This window comes from Leucoraja erinacea, chromosome 7, assembly GCF_028641065.1.
Source record: "Leucoraja erinacea ecotype New England chromosome 7, Leri_hhj_1, whole genome shotgun sequence".
Taxonomy (NCBI): Eukaryota; Metazoa; Chordata; class Chondrichthyes; order Rajiformes; family Rajidae; genus Leucoraja; species Leucoraja erinaceus.
In genome coordinates, this window is record NC_073383.1 from 38,263,260 (window position 1) to 38,283,500 (window position 20,241).

At 46.6% G+C, this 20,241-nt stretch overlaps 1 protein-coding gene across 1 annotated transcript in view; it reads left to right on the top strand.

Annotated features, from left to right (window-relative positions):
- The first annotated feature begins 1,661 nt into the window (after window positions 1-1,661).
- Window positions 1,662-20,241, top strand: part of atic (5-aminoimidazole-4-carboxamide ribonucleotide formyltransferase/IMP cyclohydrolase) — a 32,642-nt gene continuing 14,062 nt past the window's right edge. The window contains exons 1-6 of the mRNA XM_055638308.1: window positions 1,662-1,814; window positions 9,592-9,718; window positions 11,222-11,298; window positions 11,437-11,503; window positions 16,649-16,737; window positions 18,780-18,931. Coding sequence (XP_055494283.1) covers window positions 1,796-1,814; window positions 9,592-9,718; window positions 11,222-11,298; window positions 11,437-11,503; window positions 16,649-16,737; window positions 18,780-18,931 — 531 coding nt within the window. The 5' untranslated portion in view covers window positions 1,662-1,795. The remainder of the gene's footprint in view (window positions 1,815-9,591; window positions 9,719-11,221; window positions 11,299-11,436; window positions 11,504-16,648; window positions 16,738-18,779; window positions 18,932-20,241) is intronic.

The following is a 20,241-nucleotide window of genomic DNA, read 5'->3' on the forward strand; positions in this document are numbered from 1 at the left end:
GTCCTTGGGTAGTGTTCAGCCTGGAACATTGCACAGGCACTGTGGGACAAGGACATGATAGGCCCTGTGGAGTGGTTCCCTGAGCAGTTATTTTGGTGAAATGCCTCAATGCCAGAACACACCAACAAGCTTGGTTGGCGGTAACAGGGACTCTCACAGTCAGATCCTTCCTGTACCGTCCAAGTCTCATGCCCATTGCCCTTGGGACGGCTGCTATGGAGAGGAGACTGTGGATTTGTGGAGAGGGTCTAGAGAAGGATGCAATGGTTCTTGTCACGGTTAATCCTCAACAGCTCCATAACAGTTTAATGAACTGTTCCCAGGGACACATTTAGAGAAGGGCATCAAATGCCACGGGAAGACCATCAAGTTGTGAAAGACACTCTTTGGTCTGCTCTCATTTTGTTGATCTCCCAGTAGAGCGATATATCCATCGTGAAATGTTGGCGACTGGCCCATACCAGACATCAGGAGTGCATGCTGAAGGACTCGCTGAAGCTTGATGCAGACGAGACAAAGGCTCTGGGGGGAGGACCAGTCTTGGATCCTTCCACTGCTGGCCATTGAGAGGTAGAGTCTGGTGGGGATACCCCTCTAATAAAGGAAGAAATATCACCACAGAGAACCACATGTGTGGCAATGGTGTTTTGTTTGAAGATGGGTGCACACTACTGAGTACAACACTATTTAATATATTGACACTAAGAATATATTAAGAGATTTTGCATGGGTTTTTTGTACATTGGTTTTATTCTGAATAAAGTTTATTTTTCAAGTAAAAATAAATAAATGCTGCCTTTGCCAATGATGCTGCAAATGAAAAGGAGCACATTTATGTCTATTCACCATAATATACAATGGGTTTACTAGGCCTGTACAATAGGCTATATGCTGTAAAATAGGTATATTTGCTCTATTTATTTACTGGAGTGTAGATGATTTTCTTGCAAAAATGGGTATTTAATGTGCAAGTTATTGGCTACACGGTTGGTTTATTTGTTGTATATCAGTTATATTTTGTGCAATGGCTGAGTTTATTGGCGGTAGAACGGGTCAGCTGCTGTGTTACTCCAACGTCTCTTTTTTTGCAAATCAGCATCTGGTTACTTGTTTTTCTTTTTTTGGGAGATAGTTGTTTATTCGTTATACATCAACTTTATTTGCAGTACAGTTGGTTAATTGCTGTACAAATTAGCATATTTGTGCTAGTTGGTTATTTACTGTATAAATTAGCTTATTTGCGGTACAGTTGGTTATTTGCTGTATAAATGAATGTATTAGCGGTGCAGAGGGTTATTTGTTGTTCACCAAGTTTACCTTCGGTGCAGTAGATCTATTTGCTAAACTTGTGTAAGAAGAAACGGCATATGCTGGTTTACACCTAATATGGACACAGAATGCTGGAGTAACAGGGTTACTGTGCTACCTATTTGTTAAACTTTTCAGGCAATGCATTTATTTCCTGCAACGTTGTTTTTCTGTCCCTAACTCACTGCCACGTGCGACCAAAAGGATATTATTGCAAAGTTATTTTTTGCTGAGTTACATGGATGAGTTAAAGTTTTGTGTAATAATGCACACAGCATAATGCACGCAAATGCAAGCACGCCTAGAGGATCGTCTAATATCTTTGAGCACGCCGGCCTCTCCCGGATCCGCCCCCTCCCGGATCCGCCTGCGCCCCAGCCTTCCGCTGGCTGCTCCGCCCAGCAGCGCCCACGTGCGGTCTAAGATCTTTGGGTAAGATCATTGTCGGAGCTGGAGCTGGAGCTGGAGCAGAGCGGGCAGCGTCACGATGGCATCCTCTGAGCTGGGTGAGGCGGCGTTTGCACGGTTCCTGGGTGGTGGAGGGGGGACTCGGGGGGCAGAGATGGAGTCTGCGCTGACCCTCTGGCGCAGGCGGAAAGGAATTTGCACCGCGCGTCTGCTCTCTCTCTGTAGTTTGGGAGAGGAGTCCGCACACCCTCCCCGGTTACCCTGGGCTGGGGTTGTGCTGTTTCCCCGGCATCGAGATTCCTAACCACTTGGGAATCGAGAGGGTTTTGTCTGGATCTCGGGATACCTGGAAATGGAGAGAGCGATTAGTATGGATTTGCAAATCAATACTAATCGCTCTCTGTTTCCGGGGGGAGGGGGGGTTTGCTTGCATGGATTGTTAGACACTTGGGAGCGAGAGGAAAGGTTTGGCCAGTTACCTGGGGTTTGGGAGTGTGAAATGTTTAGTTTTTTTTATGGTGGGGGGGGTTATGACGCAACACAAACTTTTCTTTGTACCTTGGTACACGTGGGAATAAACCCCTTTTTTGAGGTTGGGGTTCCTATTGTGTACTGAATGAATGAATAAGTTTATTGGCCAAGTATATTCACATACAAGGAATTTGCCTTGGTGCTCCGGCTGCAAGTGATAACATGACTGACAATGACACTTAGGAATGACACATAAAACATTAATAATAAAACATAAATTAAACATGTGAATTAAATAAAATACCAGAAAGGAGGCTACAGATTTTGGTTATTGAGTAGAGCTACTACTCGTGGAAAAAAGTTGTTTTTATGTCTGGCTGTGGCAGCTTTGACAGTCCGGAGTCACCTTCCAGAGGGAAGTGATTCAAAGAGTTTGTGGCCAGGGAGAGAGGGGTCAAAGATGATCTTACCCGCACACTTACTGGCCCTCGCAGTGTACAGTTCGTCAATGGAGGGAAGGTTGCAGCCAATAACCTTCTCAGCTGATCGGACGATTCACTGCAGCCTTCGTGCTTGGTGGCTGAGCCAAACTAGACCATGATGGAGAAGGTGAGGACAGACTCTACGATGGCTGTATAGAATTGGACCATCTGTGGCAGATTGTGCTTCCTCAGCTGCCGCAGGAAGTACATCCTCTATTGTGTCTTTTTGACTGGAGTTGATGGTGCCCAGCTGTGTCACTTCCTGTCTGTAGGCAGATTCCTCCCCATCCTGGATCAGTCCAATCAGGGTTGTGTCATCCCCAAACTCGAGAAGCTTGACAGAGGAGTCAGTGGAGGTGCAGTCGTTGGTGTAGAGGAGAGGGGTGAGTACGCAGCCCTGCGGTGCTCCTATGCTGAGAGTTTGCGGGTCTGAGATGTGCTTTCCCAGCCTCGCATGCTGCTTCCTGTCTGTCAGGAAGCTAGTGATCCACCGACAGAGGGGTTCAGGCAAAGTCAACTTGGAAAGTTTGGAGTGGCTCTGGCACAATAGTGTTGAATGCAGAGCTAAAATCAACAAACAAAATCATCGCATAGGTCCCCTGGCAGTCTAGGTGCTGGAGGATGAAGTGCAGGCCCAGGTTGACTGCGTCATCCAAAGATCTATTGGCCCGATATGCAAACTGCAGAGGGTCCAGCAGGGGGTTTGTGATATTTTTCAGCTTGGCCAGCACAAGCCTTTCAAGGGTCTTCATGACTACCGAGGTCAGTGTGGCAGGCCTGTAGTCATTAAGACCAGTAATCCTTGCCTTTTTGCGCACAGGGACAATAGTGGAGAATTTGAAGCAGGCAGGGACAGTACAGGTTTGCAGGGACTGTTTGAAAATGTCATAGAAACATAGAAAATAGGTGCAGGAGGGGGCTATTCGGCCCTTTGAGCCAGCACCGTCATGTCAATGTGATCATGGCTGATCGTCCCCAATCAATAACCCGTGCCTGCCTTCTCCCCATATCCCTTGATTCCACCAGCCCCTAGAGCTCTATCTAACTCTCTTAAATCCATCCAGTGATTTGGCCTCTGTGGCAGGGAATTCCACAAATTCACAACTCTCTGGGTGAAAACGTTTTTTCTCACCTCAGTCTTAAATGGCCTCCCCTTTATTCTAAGACTGTGCCCCCTGGTTCTGGACTCGCCCAACATTGGGAACATTTTTCCTGCATCTAGCTTGTCCAGTCCTTTTATAATTTTATATGTTTCTATAAGATACCCCCTCATCCTTCTAAACTCCAGTGAATACAAGCCTAGTCTTTTCAATCCTTCCTCATATGACAGTCCCACCATCCCAGGGATCAATTTCGTGAACCTACGCTGCACTGCCTTAATCACAAGGATGTCCTTCCTCAAATTAGGAGGCCAAAACTGTACATAATATCCCAGATGTGGTCTCACATGCCCTATACAACTGCAGAAGAACCTCTCCTATACTGAAATTCTCTTGTTATGAAGGACAACATTCCATTAGCTTTCTTCACTGCCTGCTGTACATCCTTGTTTCGTCTTCGTCTACGTCTTCCTTGTTCATCAGATTTAAGTCCTAGTGCAGATAGTTGAGCAACAAACGCTGGGTGCAGTATTGAGGGGGTTTAGGATGTGGGATGAGTTTTCATGAGTCCAGAACAAGGGGTCACAGTTTAAGGATAAGGGGGAAATCTTTTAGGACCGAGATGAGGAAAACTTTTTTCACACAGAGAGTGGCGAATCTCTGGAATTCTCTGCCGCAGAAGGTAGTTGAGGCCAGTTCATTGGCTATATTTAAGAGGGAGTTAGATGTGGCCCTTGTGGCTAAAGGGATCAGGGGGTATGGAGAGATACTGAACAGGATACTGAGTTGGATGATCAGCCATGATCATATTGAATGGCCTACTCCTGCACCTATTTTCTATGTTTCTATGTTTCATGAGCACAGTCATCTTGGAAAGTTTGGAGTGTAGTAGCTCTGGCACAATACAGGTGCACAACCTTTTATCCGGAGTTCCGGAAACCGAAAAACTCCGAAAACCGGCAATTTTTTCCAGATGTCGTCTGCACACCAAAGCTCGCGTTTGGCGCCAAACTTGACCCGAAATGACCCACGGTCAACCCAGGTCTGTACTACTGTAGCGGCTGCCTCCTCCCCGGAGACCGGGAGACGCTTAAACATCTGTAAATCATTGCTTAAATGTTAGTCAGTTAGTTTGGAGGGCTTTTATGTGAAGGGGGGGGGTGAAGGGGTAAACTTTAATTCTTAATCCCCTACCTGGTCGGAGAGGCGGGGAGCGGTCAATGCCTTACCAGGTCGCCGTGCAGTAAGCTCCGCAGCGCTGTGGCCGGTGGGGCTGCGGGCGTCGCCGGTTGTAGCTCCGACCCCGGCAACTCTACCCCTGGCTGCGAGGCGCTCCAAATCCAGCGCGGCCCGTGGCCGGACGCCCCAGCTCCGCGAATGTCGGGAGTCGGCGGCGTCGCAGCGCTGGGATACCAGCGGGGAGCGGGCAATGCCTTACCGGGTCGCCGTGCGGCAAGCTCCGGAGCGCTGTGGCCGCCGACTCCCAACATTCGCGGAGCGTCACTGGATTTGGAGCCGCGCAGCCAGGGGTAGAGTTGCCGGGGTCGGAGCTACAACCGGCGCCGCCCGCGGCCGGACGGAGCCCCCAGCTCCGCGAGGTTGGGAGTCGCCGACCAGGTAGGGGCCTAAGAATTAAAGTTTCCCCCTTCACCCCTGCTGCACCACCACCACCACATAAAATCCCTCCAAACTAACTGACTAACATTTATGCAATGATTCTCCGGGGAGGAGGCAGCTGCTCCAGACTTTTCAAGCCGCCCGCGCTACCTACCTAATCTACGCTAAAAATCTTCCATTCGGAAATCCGAAAATGTCCGAAATCCGACAAGTGTCTGGTCCCAAGGCTTTCGGATAAAAGGTTGTGCACCTGTAGTGTTGAATGCAGAGCTAAAATCAACAAACAAAATCCTCGCATAGGTGCCCTGGCGGTCTAGGTGCTGGAGGATGAAGTGCAGGCCCAGGTTAACTGCGTCATCCACAGATCCATTGGCCTGGTAAGCAAACAGCAGGGGGTTTGTGATGTTTTTCAGCTTTGCCAGCACAAACCTTTCAAAGGTCTTCATGACTATAGATGTTAGTGCGACAGGCCTGTAGTCATTAAGACCAGTAATCCTTGCATTTTTGGGTACAGGGACAATAGTGGAGACTTTGAAGCAGGCAGGGACAGTACAGGTTTGCAGGGACTGGTTGAAAATGTCTGTAGAAGTTTGGCACAGAATTTGAGAGTAGAGGGGGAAACATTGTCCGGTCCTGGAGATTGCCGGCTTTTCTGTTTTCTAATCCAAGGAGTGCTGATCGGCGACAGCATCATTATTTCTTTGACTCTCAAAAAGACCTCTAACAAAATTTATCTGAGCCCGTTAAACTAATATTAGGAGTCAAGTGTTTTATTGTACCAAAATGGAACAATGACTTTCCTACTTGGTAACAACAGATTTGTAAACACAATATTCAACATGATAAAGGAAGAGTTCTATAAATTTAACAAAATCCAGTATAGTGTACAATAAAACAAAATCTCTAATGCAACCAAGGCATTTCAGAATTTAGTTAGAGTTCGTAGTGTTTAATAGTCTGATGGTTGTGGGAAGAACTCCATCTAAACCGTCGACTTTAAAATTAGTAGTTGGAGTAGAACATTCATCTGCTTGAAGTTAGACACAAAATGCTGGAGTAACTCAGTGGGACTGGCAGCATCTCTGGAGAGGAATGGGTGACTTTTTGGGTTGAGACCCTTCTTCAGACCTTCAATTTTTGAGCATGTCCTACCGTTTACAGATCGAGGCTCGTTTGGCTTGAATATAAACCACATTGCACAAATCTTGAAACATTTCCTTTCTCACTGCCACCTATTGTTTAGCAAGAATCTCTCGCTCTATTTTTTTGCATTAAGATATTAAGACTGAATTCAATGCATATTGAGGAACAGAGTTCCAAGGACCAAATGATCAATGTTATTTTTAAACAGTGATCCTTGCACATCTGCTCGATGAGATTGGTCATTCTTTTAAACCAATAAAGGTAGGATCCTCTGCACCGTAATTACGAATAGTTCATTCCAGATCCCCACCATGTAGAAAAGAATAACACTTTGCCTCCTACTGAAATGTTCAGAGTTTTCATGTGTAGAGCTACTCTAGTTCAGCTATTCCTTGTATGCGTGGAGTTTGCACATCTTCCTCGGGCTGTTACTTTCCTGCCATATGTCAGGGGGTATGGAGAGAAGGCAGGTACAGGATACTGAGTTGGATGTTCAGCCATGATATTGAATGGCGGTGCAGTCTCGAAGGGCCGAATGGCCTACCCCTGCACCTATTTTCTATGTTTCTATATCCCAATGGTGTGCTGGTTGGTAGTTTAAATGGCAATTGTAAATTACCCTTCAGTGTACTGTGGGTTAATGGCAATATTCATTAACAGGCTTGGATAAATCTTGTTAAATGTCTATTTTTGGGAATCTAAGAGATAATGAAGCTAATTAAGTTTCAGTACCTCAATTAGCCTGTGCGGAGATAGCCATGTGGATTTGTTAGGCAGTTCTACCCTTCCTCCTCCTCCTCCTCCGCCTGGCGTCAGCTCTCAGATACTTATTCATACTTACCTTTGGCAATGACCCCACAGATGAACACCCGGCCATCGTGTCCCAGACTGTTTCTTATTTCAACACCTCTGGCTATCTCCCCTCCACAGTGTCCAATCTTATATTCCAGCCCCGCACTGCCTGCTTCTATCTCCTTTCCAAAATCCACAAACAGGACTGCCCTGGCAGACCCATTGTTTGTGCCTGCTCCTGCCCCACTGAACTCTTCTCCACAAACATCAATTCCATCCTATCCCTCCCCCCCCTTGTCCAATCTCTTCCAATCTACATCCGAGATACCTCACACGCCCTTCATCTTCAATAAATTTCAATTCCTAGGCCCTCGTGCCTCATCTTTACCAATGTCCCTTTGCACCTCAGTCCCCCACCTCAAGGCCTTCCGATTCTTCCCTGAACAGAGACCCAATAATTTCCCTCTACCAACACTCTCCTCCGCTTGATGGTATTTGTCCTCGCCCTCAACAATTTATCTTTTGACTCATCTCACTTTTTTTTAAGTTATAAGCATAGCCATGGGAACTCACGTGGGTCCCAACTATGCCTGCATATTTGCTGGTTACATTGAACAGTCTTCCAAACGCACACTGGCCCCATCCCCTAACTCTTTCTCCACGACACTGGCGACTGCATCAGGGCTGCCTCCTGCATGCGTGCAGAACTCGATGATTTAATTAATTTTACTACTAATTTTCACTGCCTTTAAATTAATTTGGACTATCTCTGGCACCTCTTTCCATTTTCCTGACCTCTCTTGTCTCCATCACAGGGAACAGTCGATTGACTGACGCCTACTACAAACTCACTGACTCCCATAGTCATCTGGGCTACACCTATTCCCGCCGTCGTGCACCACCTCTTGCAAAGACACTATAACCTACTCTCAATTTCTCTGTCTCCATTGCATCTGCTTCCAATATGAGGCTTTCCATTCCAGGACATCAGGGATATCCTTTCTTTAGTAAACATGGTATTCTGCCCTGTTGTCTTGATGGATCCCTCACTGGTGTCTATGTGTCCCGTAGTTCTGCTCGTGCTTCACCAGACACGGATAGAGTTCCCCATGGACCTCGCCTTTCACCCCACCACCATCCACATCGGAAACATCATACTCTGACATTTCTTTCACTTCAAACGTGATACCACTACTAGTCACACCTTCCTCAGAGACCTCTCCTCCTTGGTTCTCTCATCTCTTCCTACTCAAACCACCCCTCTCTAAGTACTTTCCGCTGCAATTTCAGGGGATGTAACACCTGTTCCGATACCCCCTCCCTCACCTCCATGCAAGGGACCCCATCAGTCCTTCCAGGTAAGGCATGGGTTCATGTGCACCTCCTCTAACCTCATTTACTGCATCCAGTGTTCCCAAAGTCATCTCCTTTACATTGGCAAGACCAAGCATCGACGCGGCAACCGTTTCGCCGAACACTTGCAAATGGTCCACAAGATATCCCAGTTGCTAACCATTTTAACTCCTCGTTCCATTCCCATACTGATCCTTCTGTCCAGGGCCTCCTTTATTGCCAGACGGAGGCCACATGCAAACTGGAAGAACCTCGTATTCTGCCTTGGTAGCCCCATGGTATGAGTGTTGAATTCTTCAAATTTAGGTAACTAACCAAACCACCCCTCCCCCTCCCTATCCTGTGCTCCACCTGAACTTGCACCTCTTTCTCCCCTTCCATTTCTTCACAATTCGCAGTTCGTCAATCCTTTTGTCTCACACCCTCTGTCTTTTCATCACTGTCCTTTGTTGAACCATATTTCTAACAAACCTCCCTTACCTTTGACCCATCAATCCCATGCCAACCAGCAAGCTCCATACACTTGCACTATCCTACACACCAGGGACAATTTATAATCTTTACCAAAGCCAATTAACCTACAAACCTGTACGTCTTTGGAGTGTGGGAGGAAACCGGAGCACCGGGGGAAAGCCCACAGGGAGAATGTATAAACTCTGTATAGACAGCACCCTTAGTCAGAATCGAACCTGGGTCTCTGGTGCAGTGAGGCAGCAACTCTACCGCTGTGCCACCAGTCCGTTGATAATGTTAAGTCTGAGTTTAAGAGATTGTTAACCAATTTTATTGAGGGATGCAGAGTAAAGACTGGTGTATGGATCATAGATCAGCCTTGCCTTGGCCCAATGCAGAGAAGACTTGAATTTAATGGCCTACCCCTCTGCTACTTGTGTGACTCTGTTATTTTTGTCTTGCAGCGTTGCTGAGTGTCTCTGATAAGACTGGTCTGGTGGACTTTGCCCGGAGCCTGGATTCCATCGGTCTCTCCCTGGTGGCATCTGGCGGGACAGCAAAGGTTCTGCGCGATGCTGGGCTCACTGTCAGGTGAAGAATGAGGAGAGATATGAGCCATTTGTTAACGCATGGCTCTGCTCAGATACTCAAGCATGGAACAAACTTCTGTGTCCCGTAAACGGGTGCAGTAGACCAGCTTAGCCTGTCTGTTTAAGTAGATACTAAGGCCGTGTTTCAATCAGCTGTTAAATAAATAATTAGAAATGTCCAAATTTCAAAATTTGGAAATGTTCAATCAAACCGTAACAATTAGTATTATTTTGAACTGAGAAGTGCAAGTCATTTTATCATTCTTGCACCAGTTTATTTTTCCATCATCCATAAGGTCCTCGGTGAAGCGTAGTGGAAATCTTTAAACTGTGTACGCTGAAGTGTATCAGTCAAAGTACTATTGGGAATAAATGGGTTGTCATTGATAAGTGCTAGCTGCAAGATGTTTCTCTGCAGCATTCACGAAGTAACTAAACACTTAAAATGACAAAAGGTGCAAGGGCTCGTAAAAGAAAAAAAACAAATATCTTTCAATAAATTGACACTAATGCAATAAACTGCGTTGCCGTTAAGTTGCACTCGGCTGTGATCTTTGATGTATAATGTGGAGACTTAGCTGCCAGAGATATTGGAAATAAGTTTGCCTACGACAGAAATTGGTGCTTTGGATAGTAAAAAGGATTGTCTTGGATTACAGCATGATATTCATCAACAAATGCAGGCAAGTTGAATGGACCAACAACAGATGGGAAGTAATCCTGACAATTACAGTTTGGAAGGTGTAATAAGGCAGTGATATACATCACGAATGGTAGCTCCCCCTCCACCTCCACCTCCACCCCCCCTCCCCCTCTCCCTCCCCCCCCCCCCCCCCCCCCCCCCCCCCCCCCCTCCCCCCTCCCCTCCCCCCCCCCCCCCCCCCCCCCCAAGTAGGTGGATTGAGTAACAGAGGGATCCAAATGTAAAGTAAAAAGTATAAAATATTGTCCTGGAGCCTTAGCTGCTGAGCTAAGAAACATTGGAGTACGCTGTCAGTCTAGGAGCTTATGTTTGTCTCTGGAGTAGGATTGAACCCACGACCTTCTGATTAGGGGGGGTCCAAATGTGGGCAGCTGAAGCTCACATGCCCACCCCCTGCCCCACGTCCCGCCATATCACAGAACTGCCCGGCTTGTGGAAACCAATTAGCTCGTGCTGAAGATGGACAGGTATTGCTGGAATAACTCAGTGGGCCAGGCAGCATCCCTGGAAAAGGAATGTGACGATTCAGGTCAAGCTAACAATGAACCATTCTACATTTCCTTGATCACCATCCCCTTAAATCTGTTTTCACACCTTGCCCTTCCAAATCTCTGTCTCCCTTTCCCCTGACTGTCAGTCTGAAGAAGGGTCTGGACCCAAAACATCACCCATTCCTTCTCTCTACAGATACCACCTCTCCTGCTGAGTTACTCCAGCATTTTGTGTCTATCTTCAGTGTAAACCAGCATCTGCAGTTCCTTCCTACGCTATTAATTGGTGCTGTTTGCTTTATTCCCCAAGGGATGTGTCGGAGATTACTGGGTTTCCTGAAATGTTGGGAGGGCGAGTGAAGACACTGCATCCTGTGGTACATGGAGGTGAGTGAAGTCCCATTGTTGAGAAGCTGGGAGGGTGGAATATCTCCCTTTGTGTTGCCACAGATGTATCGCTACATATTCACAAGGAGAGGTTTTGCAATGTTCTTTGAGGATTTGTCCTTGTGTTTCTGTGTTTAGGTATTTTGGCCCAGAACATTCCAGAAGACAAGTCTGAGGTTGAGAAACTTGGCTTCAGCTTGATACGGTGAGATGGTTGTGTGATGGAGATACTCTGCTTGAGGGTGTGTGTCACAGTCATGCTAAAGGTAACAGTGGTGTTGCTGTGATACAAGAAGATTGTGGGTTGTGGGGGAGAGGTTTATGTCTTCCAGCTGCTCAGAAACCCACCCCCTCCGGTGCTGATGCTGGCACAAGGCTGACTGTGTCCCTTCCTTTCAGAAACAGTCACGGTTGGGTCAGTCCAGCCATTCCTTGCTGCTCTCTTTTGTCATCTGCCTCTCTGGGAACCTGAGAGCAGAGCTATGCTGAGGTGCTAAATTTTAATCACTCGCGGGAAAGGAGTCCCCTCCGACAGTGCAGAGCTCCATCAGTGCCTGGAGTATTGGATGTTGTTTCGAATATGACCTCAAGCCCGTGACTCTGGTGAGCGTGCCCGCCCACGCTGAGTCATGAAGAAAGAAAACGTGAATTGTCCAGGAGAAAAGTTCCATGTTCTGCAGACTGTAGACCTGTAAATTGATGCATGAAAGGAAAATCCTGCTTGAATTCTCTGCTCTGGTGGATTCTGTAAAATCTGGAGTGTTGACATCTGTGGCCCATCGTCATGGTTTGTAAATGGTGGCAGTGACTGAGTAAGCTTTAATCCTCCAGCACTCCACAACCTGAGCTGACTTCCCAGATAAGTCGAGGGTCACGTGAACCATATGCAGCTCGCCCTGACAAAGAGTCTTTGGGCTGAGATGTTGACCATCTATCTTTCCACAGATGCTGCTTGGCCAACGAGTGTTTCCAGCAGTTTCTGTTTCAGTGTCCGCCACCCGTTTGATTTATTTGTGCTGTGTGAGCACACAGAGATGAAATTCATAGGTTTCTGTTCCTGGCATAGATTTGTTGGCAGCAAATCCTAATTTGGCAAATGTTGCTTGCAAAGGTAGCCAAAAGGAATTTAGTGGGTATGGAATTTCAGAAACTTGCCTTTACTTCAGAATTCCTCTATCCATTCACTCAGTGAAGGGAGTTCCAAAGCACACTTAACTGAAATGTTAAATTGCCTGTTAACGCCTAAATTGTTACAGCAGAAGTCTGTGAACAGCATTCTCCCACTCATGTTCAAGTGATTAGGAATGCCTGCATTTTAGTGGTTATGGGAAGTGTCTGAAATATTTAATATTGAGCCAGCAGGAAGTATAGAGATACATTTCAATATACAATATAATAGCACAGCTCTTTGTACAAACTGGGATATCAGCATGAGGTTCAAAAGCTGCAAACTGGCCTAGGGCTGATTCCAGGCAGCAGAGTGCCGCAGCCATTAGACCCACTGACACACAGTACTGGAGTCTTGGGATCAATCGTGACCTTGGGCGCCGTTGGTGTGAAGTTTCCACATTCCCGCTGTGACTGCTTGGGTTTCCTCTGGGTTCCCCAGTTTCCTCCCACATTGTGATGGTGTGCGGGTCAGTTGGTTAATTGGACATTAAATTACCCCTAGTGTGTAGATGACTGGTGCAATCTGGAGGGAATTGATGGGAATGTGGGGATAGTAAAAAAAAAAAGGCATAATGTGGGTTTTGTGTAAATGAGTGTTTCTGGTCAGGTTACAGGCTGTTTCTGTGATGTATTGCTGTAAGATTACGACTGGTCAGTGAAGCAATGTGGACACTGGCTCTATCAGAAAGTCACTCTGGTTAATGTACAAGCACGATAGGGTGTCTGTTTTTCAAGTTTCTCAATGTGTACATTGCACAGAGTTCAGGGTTCAAGAGGCTTCCCAAGAGTTTGGCATTTTGCATATCTACCAATGCAGACTTTGTTTCTCCCCTTCACTTCGTCCCTCTGTATTTACTGGGAAATTCAGTGCTTCTCTTTTACCCTCCTCTTTCTCCATTTTGATTCAGAATCCTCCTCACTAATCCATTGCTGGAGGGTTCACAGGTGCCTGTACAGGGGGCTGCTAAAGTCCCAAAGCAGTGAGCATTAGGGAGCAAGTGGGTCATGCATCTGTAAGGGTGTAAATTTGACATCGAGGCACCGGATATTCCAAAAAAGAAATCTGGGAACTCTACTATTATCTTTCAATTCCTGCAACCTGGGTTTGATCTTGGTCACTGGTGATATCCACACATTGGTTTCCTCTCATCATGAAGACATGCTGGTTGTTATGATAGCTGCTGTAAATTATCCATAATATAGATCAGGAGGTTGTTCACCATTTGTTGAAGAGAAGCAAAAGGGAAATAAGGTGACTTATTGGAACCAATGGATTAGATCTTCTGAATTAGATCTTCTGAGAGTGGGCGTAGACTGGATGGGCTTAGAGGGCCTTCTGCGTCCTTTTTGAATAAGATGTGTTTTGCCACTGGACTGATTGTAAATTGAATGCTGAATAAAGTTAAAAGATGACCAAATGGCCATTGAAAGCAAAGTTTCCCTGTTTTGTAATAGTTTAATGGGGTATTTTCTCTTCTTGTCCAGTGGTAGCTGAATGAATGAAAATAAGTTTATTGGCCAAGTATTCACATACAAGGAATTTGGGCGTGCTCCGCCCGCAGTGACATACAGTGGCAGTTAAGAATGATACATAAAACATTAAACATTATTAATAAAACATTATTGATTAAACATGTGAATTGAATAAAATACCAGAGCAAAAGGATACTACAGATTTTTGGTTATTAAGTAGAGCTACCTCGTGGGAAAAAAAGCTGTTTTTATGACTGGCTATGAGAGTTTTGACAGTCTGGAGTCGCCTTCCAGATGGAAGTGATTAAAAGAGTTTGTGGCCAGGGTGAGGGGGGTCAGAGATGATCTTACCCGCTCGCTTCCTGGCCCTTGCAGTGTACAGTTCGTCAACGGAGGGGAGGTTGCAGCCAATAACCTTCTCATCTGATCGGACGATTCGCTGCGGCCTCTGGGTGTCGTGCTTGGTGGCTGAGCCAAACCAGACCATGATGGAGAAGGTGAGGACAGACTCTACGATGGCCATATAGAATTGTTGCCTGTGGTAGATTGTGCTTCCTCAGCTGCCACTTCCTCTGTTGTGCCTTTTTGACTGTGGAGTTGATGGTAGCCCCCTGCTTAAGCTCCTTGGAGATGATGGTTCCCAGATACTTAAAAGACTCCACAGATGTGACTGTGGTGTCGTTGATGGTGAGTGGGGTGAGGGGAGGGGGAGTCTAATGTCTACAGTCAATTCCACCGTCTTAAGAGGATTGAGCTCCAGGTTGTTGTGATGGCACCAGGACGCCAGCTGTGACACTTCCTGCTGTAGGCAGATTCCTCCCCATCCTGGATCAGTCCAATCAGGGTTGTGTCGTCCGCAAACTTGAGAAGCTTGACAGAGGTGTCAGTGGAGGTGCAGTCATTGGTGTAGAGGAGAGGGGAGAGTACGCAGCCCTGCAGTGCTCCTATGCTGAGGGTTTGCGGGTCTGAGATGTGCTGCTTCCTGTCTGTCAGGAAGCTGGTAATCCACTGACAGAGGGGTTCAGGCACAGTCATCTTGGAAAGTTTGGCGTGTAGTAGCTCTGGCACAATAGTGTTGAATGCAGAGCTAAAATCAACAAACAAAATCCTCGCATAGGTGCCCTGGTGGTCTAGGTGCTGGAGGATGAAGTGCAGGCCCAGGTTGACTGCGTCATCCAAAGATCTATTGGCCTGATATGCAAACTGCAGAGGGTCCAGCAGGGGGTTTGTGATATTTTTCAGCTTGGCCAGCACAAGCCTTTCAAGGGTCTTCATGACTACCGAGGTCAGTGTGGCAGGCCTGTAGTCATTACGGCTACTCCTCCTTTTCCCTTTCTTGTCCCCACCCACCCCCCCCCCTGATCAGTCTGAAGAAGGGTTTCGGCCCGAAACGTTGCCTATTTCCTTACTCCATAGATCCGCTGAGTTTCTGGCTTTTCTGTGTAACCTCGATTCTCCAGCATCTAGTTCCCTCTTAAAAGACCAGCAATCCTTGCCTTTTTGCGCACAGGGACAATAGTGGAGAATTTGAAGCAGGCAGGGAGAGTACAGGTTTGCAGGGACTGTTTGAAAATGTCATAGAAACATAGAAAATAGGTGCAGGAGAGGGCCATTCGGCCCTTCGAGCCAGCACCGTCATGTCAATGTGATCATGGCTGATTGTCCCCAATCAATAACCCGTGCCTGCCTTCTCCCCATATCCCTTGATTCCACCAGCCCCTAGAGCTCTATCTAACTCTCTCTTAAATCCATCCAGTGATTTGGCCTCTGTGGCAGGGAATTCCACAAATTCACAACTCTGGGTGAAAACGTTTTTTCTCACCTCAGTCTTAAATGGCCTCCCCTTTATTCTAAGACTGTGGGCCCTGGTTCTGGACTCGCCCAACATTGGGAACATTTTTCCTGCATCTAGCTTGTCCAGTCCTTTTATAATTTTATATGTTTCTATAAGATACCCCCTCATCTTTCTAAACTCCAGTGAATACAAGCCTAGTCTTTTCAATCTTTCCTCGTATGACAGTCCCACCATCCCAGGGATCAATCTCGTGAACCTACGCTGCACTGCCTCAATCACAAGGATGTCCTTCCTCAAATTAGGAGACCAAAACTGTACACAATACCCCAGATGTGGTCTCACCAGAGCCCTATACAACTGCAGAAGAACCTCTCCTATACTGAAATCCTCTTGTTACGAAGGCCAACATTCCATCGGCTTTCTTCACTGCCTGCTGTACATCCTTGTTTCGTCTTCGTCTACGTCTTCCTTGTTCATCAAGTCCTAGTGCAGATAGTTGAGCAACAAACGATGGGTGCAGTATTGAGGGGGTTTAGGATGTGGGATGAGTTTTCATGAGCCAGAGTGAAGATTTTTGATTAAAGCCAGCATTCACATTGTTTCACTGACCAGTCTTAATTTTATCGCAATACAGTAAGCCCTTAACCTGACCATAAACATTCATTTTCCTGAATCTTGCCGTTTGCCATTTAGCCTTCAGATGAGAGGTTAAACCAAGTCCCAGTTTCCTCCCTCCTCTGTGTTTGGTGCCAGTGTGAAACATTAGTAGGAGAGATGTTGGAAACAGTTAGTACTTGGTCCAAACTTGCCCATTACGCCATTCGTACTCTAGAGCTGTCAACTGCTGATGGGCAGGCACCATGTGTGGCTCCACTTGCCTTTCACTTCTGTCTTTGTGTTTGCCTCCCTCAGAGTTGTGGTTTGCAACCTGTACCCGTTTGTGAAAACTGTCTCCACTCCGGATGTGACCCTGGCAGAGGCTGTGGAGCAAATCGACATTGGTGGGTTTTTAACTGGAGTTTAATTTACTGGAAAAGGAGCAGCTTTGAAATTTCTATAACTTGCTGCTAACATGCGCCCCTCCTCGTAAGAAAATAATTTTATTTCTATGGACCCCAGGATCCAAAAGCATTTTGCATTAATGTTGGAACATTGAAAATAATACACCCAATTGGTACAGAACAATCTTTCCCAGACAGCAAGGAAATAAATGTCCATGTAAATCTGCTTTAGTGACGCTGACTAAATAATTGCCAGCCAGGAGAGAATCTCTTTTATATCTCTTTGAAAATGCAGTCAGCCATGTTATTGGTGGGTGAGTGAGAAGGTGAATGGGTTATCTTCTTTTCTTTTACTTTTGTGACACTGGCTCTGGGCATTTGGCATGGGGAACCATCACCCCCCCCCCACATTCACCCTCTCAAGCCCCTCGCTGGATGTTTTGGAGAGGCCTGGCAGAAGGCCTCCCCTCCCGCCTCACTAGCAGCATGGAAAGGAAGGTTCAGCAAGTGGCTGGGATGCAAAACATTTTGTTGATCTTTATTACCAAAGGAATTGAGTTCAAGGGTAGCGATCATAGCTCTAATTATGCAGCCATGATATTTTGAACATAGTGTATTTTTCTATCTGAGCAAGGATATGCCTGATAGAGGGGGTGCAGCAAAAGATTTGCTAGATTGATTCCTGGGAGGAAATTTGCTCTACAGTAAAACATTAAAAAAAAAAAACTGGACTGGTAACTAATAAAAAAACAAAACCGCTGGGTCAAGCAGCATCTGTGGAAGGAAACTCACTATCGACTTTTCCAGTTAAGTCCAGAGGAAGCATCAATTGTTATTTCTCTCCACAAATGCTGACTGGTTTGCTGAGTTCCTCCAGCAGTTTGTTTTGCTGCAGATTCCAGCATCTGCAGTCTTTGTGTTTGTGGAGCCAGTGACCATCTTGAGATAAGAACAATCTAATTGAAATGTAAATAGTTCTTGCAGGTCTTGAAAGGGTAGATAATGATCCCTGTGGCTGGGGTGACTGGAATATTTATGGTAGTGGGGGGGGGGGGGGGGGGGGGGGGGGGGGGGCGTCACCATCTCAAAATAAAGGGTCTATCATTCAGGGGAGAATTTTTGGAAGAAATGTATTTACAAAGTGAACGGTGCATCACTAGGATTCTTTACTCAAGGACCATGGCGTCTCAGCCACAGATAATAAGGGAATTAAGGGATATCCTGAGATCGATGCTGTCTGGAGCTATGATCCTGGTAGCCCACCAATAATAATGTTGAGGGGGAGGTCTCTAACAAAGAGCAATCCAACCAAGATCTCAAAGGTGGAACAGGCTAAGGACGATGGCTGACCTTAGTGGAGCGTCACAACAGCTGGGAAGGCGGATGAAGGCTGCAGCAGAAAAGGGTTTCTGGTCGTCTTGGACTCCATGCCACTGGATCCTGACCCAGATCTGTCAAGGACCGTGTGGTGGCTGCCTGTGCACCAGTCTCCCCACAAGCCACACACAGGCGTCTCTATATAGGGAATAGCACCCTGGAGACGCCCATGGTCAGCCATGACCGAAGGGGCCCAAGATGGGATATGGTTTAAATTTTAAAGTGGTGCAGAGGTAAAAGATCCTGTTGAATGTTGGAGTAGGCAGGAGGGGCCGAATAGACTGACCTGGTTCTAATGTTTCTTAACTCCCCTTGGCTGGGTCCTAGGAAGAATCATTGGGCAAGCTTTAACCTGTAGAAGAATCTGAAGCAAGTGACCTCACTGCGATAATTAAATAGGGATTCTGTTTCCTGTTTTGTGCCTCAGTCAGAAGGGAGAGGGGATTCTTGGTGAGCTGTGCTTGGGTTTGAGATTTTTTTATACATTTCCTGACCAGAGGCCACCTGTTTCTGGGAATTAAAGTTGCCCAGCATGTCCGACAATGCAGCATGTGTGTCTCAGAGCGTCAGGTGACAGGTGGCAAGGGCGACCCTTCCCACTGCACTGACTGTGTTGGGCATGTGTAATGTTGTTCATGCTGCATGTGCCATTTATCTTCCCAAAGGTGGTGTAACCCTGTTGCGAGCAGCGGCAAAGAACCAGGCCCGTGTGACCATAGTGTGCGATCCCGCTGACTACGTGACTGTTACCAAGGAAATGGAGGCCTCCGAGCGGAAGGACACTTGTGCAGAGACCCGGAGTTCCTTGGCATTGAAGGTATTCTTTCTAAATCGACGGTGACTTTTGTTATTTCACTCCTCAAAAGGGAACGGGGTTGGATGGGACCTAGAGTTATTTCTTCCCCTCTTACCGTGCTCTGTCCCAGCTCAAGCTTACTGCTAAGTGCCCTATTTCTGGGTCCCAAGCTCATGCCATTTGATTGTGGCCCTTGGTTGACAGGCACACACCAGGCCTTGTCGATGTTTCAGTGGGGGTACGTTGTGGTCTGACTTCTGCAAACTGGTGTGGCCAAGACTCTTCACATTGGCGTCATCTGTTTTCTCATGATGGAAGTCAGAACAGAGCTTGTGGTTTTTTTTCTTGCACTATTGCCTCACTGTCGTTCTGCTGGGAATCTAAGGTTTGTTGCAGCCCAGGGTTAAGGTCAACGTATGCTCCCTGAATAATGATGGTGTGTTGAAGGGATCTCCACTATCAAATGCAATGGAAGGCATTTAAAGACTGCATGGATGAACTACAACAATTGTTCATCCCAGTTTGGCAAAAGAATAAAGTAGGGAAGGTAGTGCATCCGTGGATAACAAGGGAAATCAGGGATAACAAGGGAAATCAAAACAAAAGATGAATGGTACAAATTAGCCAGAAAAAGCAGCCTATCAGAGGACTGGGAGAAATTCCAGCAGAGGAGGACAAAGGGCTTAATTAGGAAAGGGAAAATAGATTATGGAAAAAAAACTGTCAGGGAACATAAAAACTGACTGCAAAAGTTTTTATAGATATGTGAAGAGAAAAAGATTAGTTAAAACAAATGTGGGTCCCTTGCAGTCAGAAACAGGTGAATTGATCATGGGGAACAAGGACATGGCTGACCATGAATAACTACTTTGGTTCTGTCTTCACTAAGGAAGACATAAATAATCTGCCAGAAATAGCAGGGGACCGCGGGTCAAATGAGATGGAGGAACTGAGTGAAATCCAGGTTAGCCGGGAAGTGGTAGAAACATAGAAACATAGCAAAGAGGTGCAGGAGTAGGCCATTCGGCCCTTCGAGCCTGCACCGCCATTCAATATGATCATGGCTGATCATCCAACTCAGTATCATGTACCTGCCTTGTCTCCATACCCCCTGATCCCTTTAGCCACAAGGGCCACAAACTCCCTCTTAAATATAGCCAATGAACTGGCCCCAACTACCTTCTGCGGCAGAGAACTGAATGCAACATCTCCAAGTTTGCAGATGTCAAGAAACTGCGGGACAGTGTTAGCTGTGAGCAGGATGCTAGGAGGGTGCAAGGTGACTAGGATAGGCTGGGTGAGTGGGCAAATGCATGGCAGATGCAGTATAA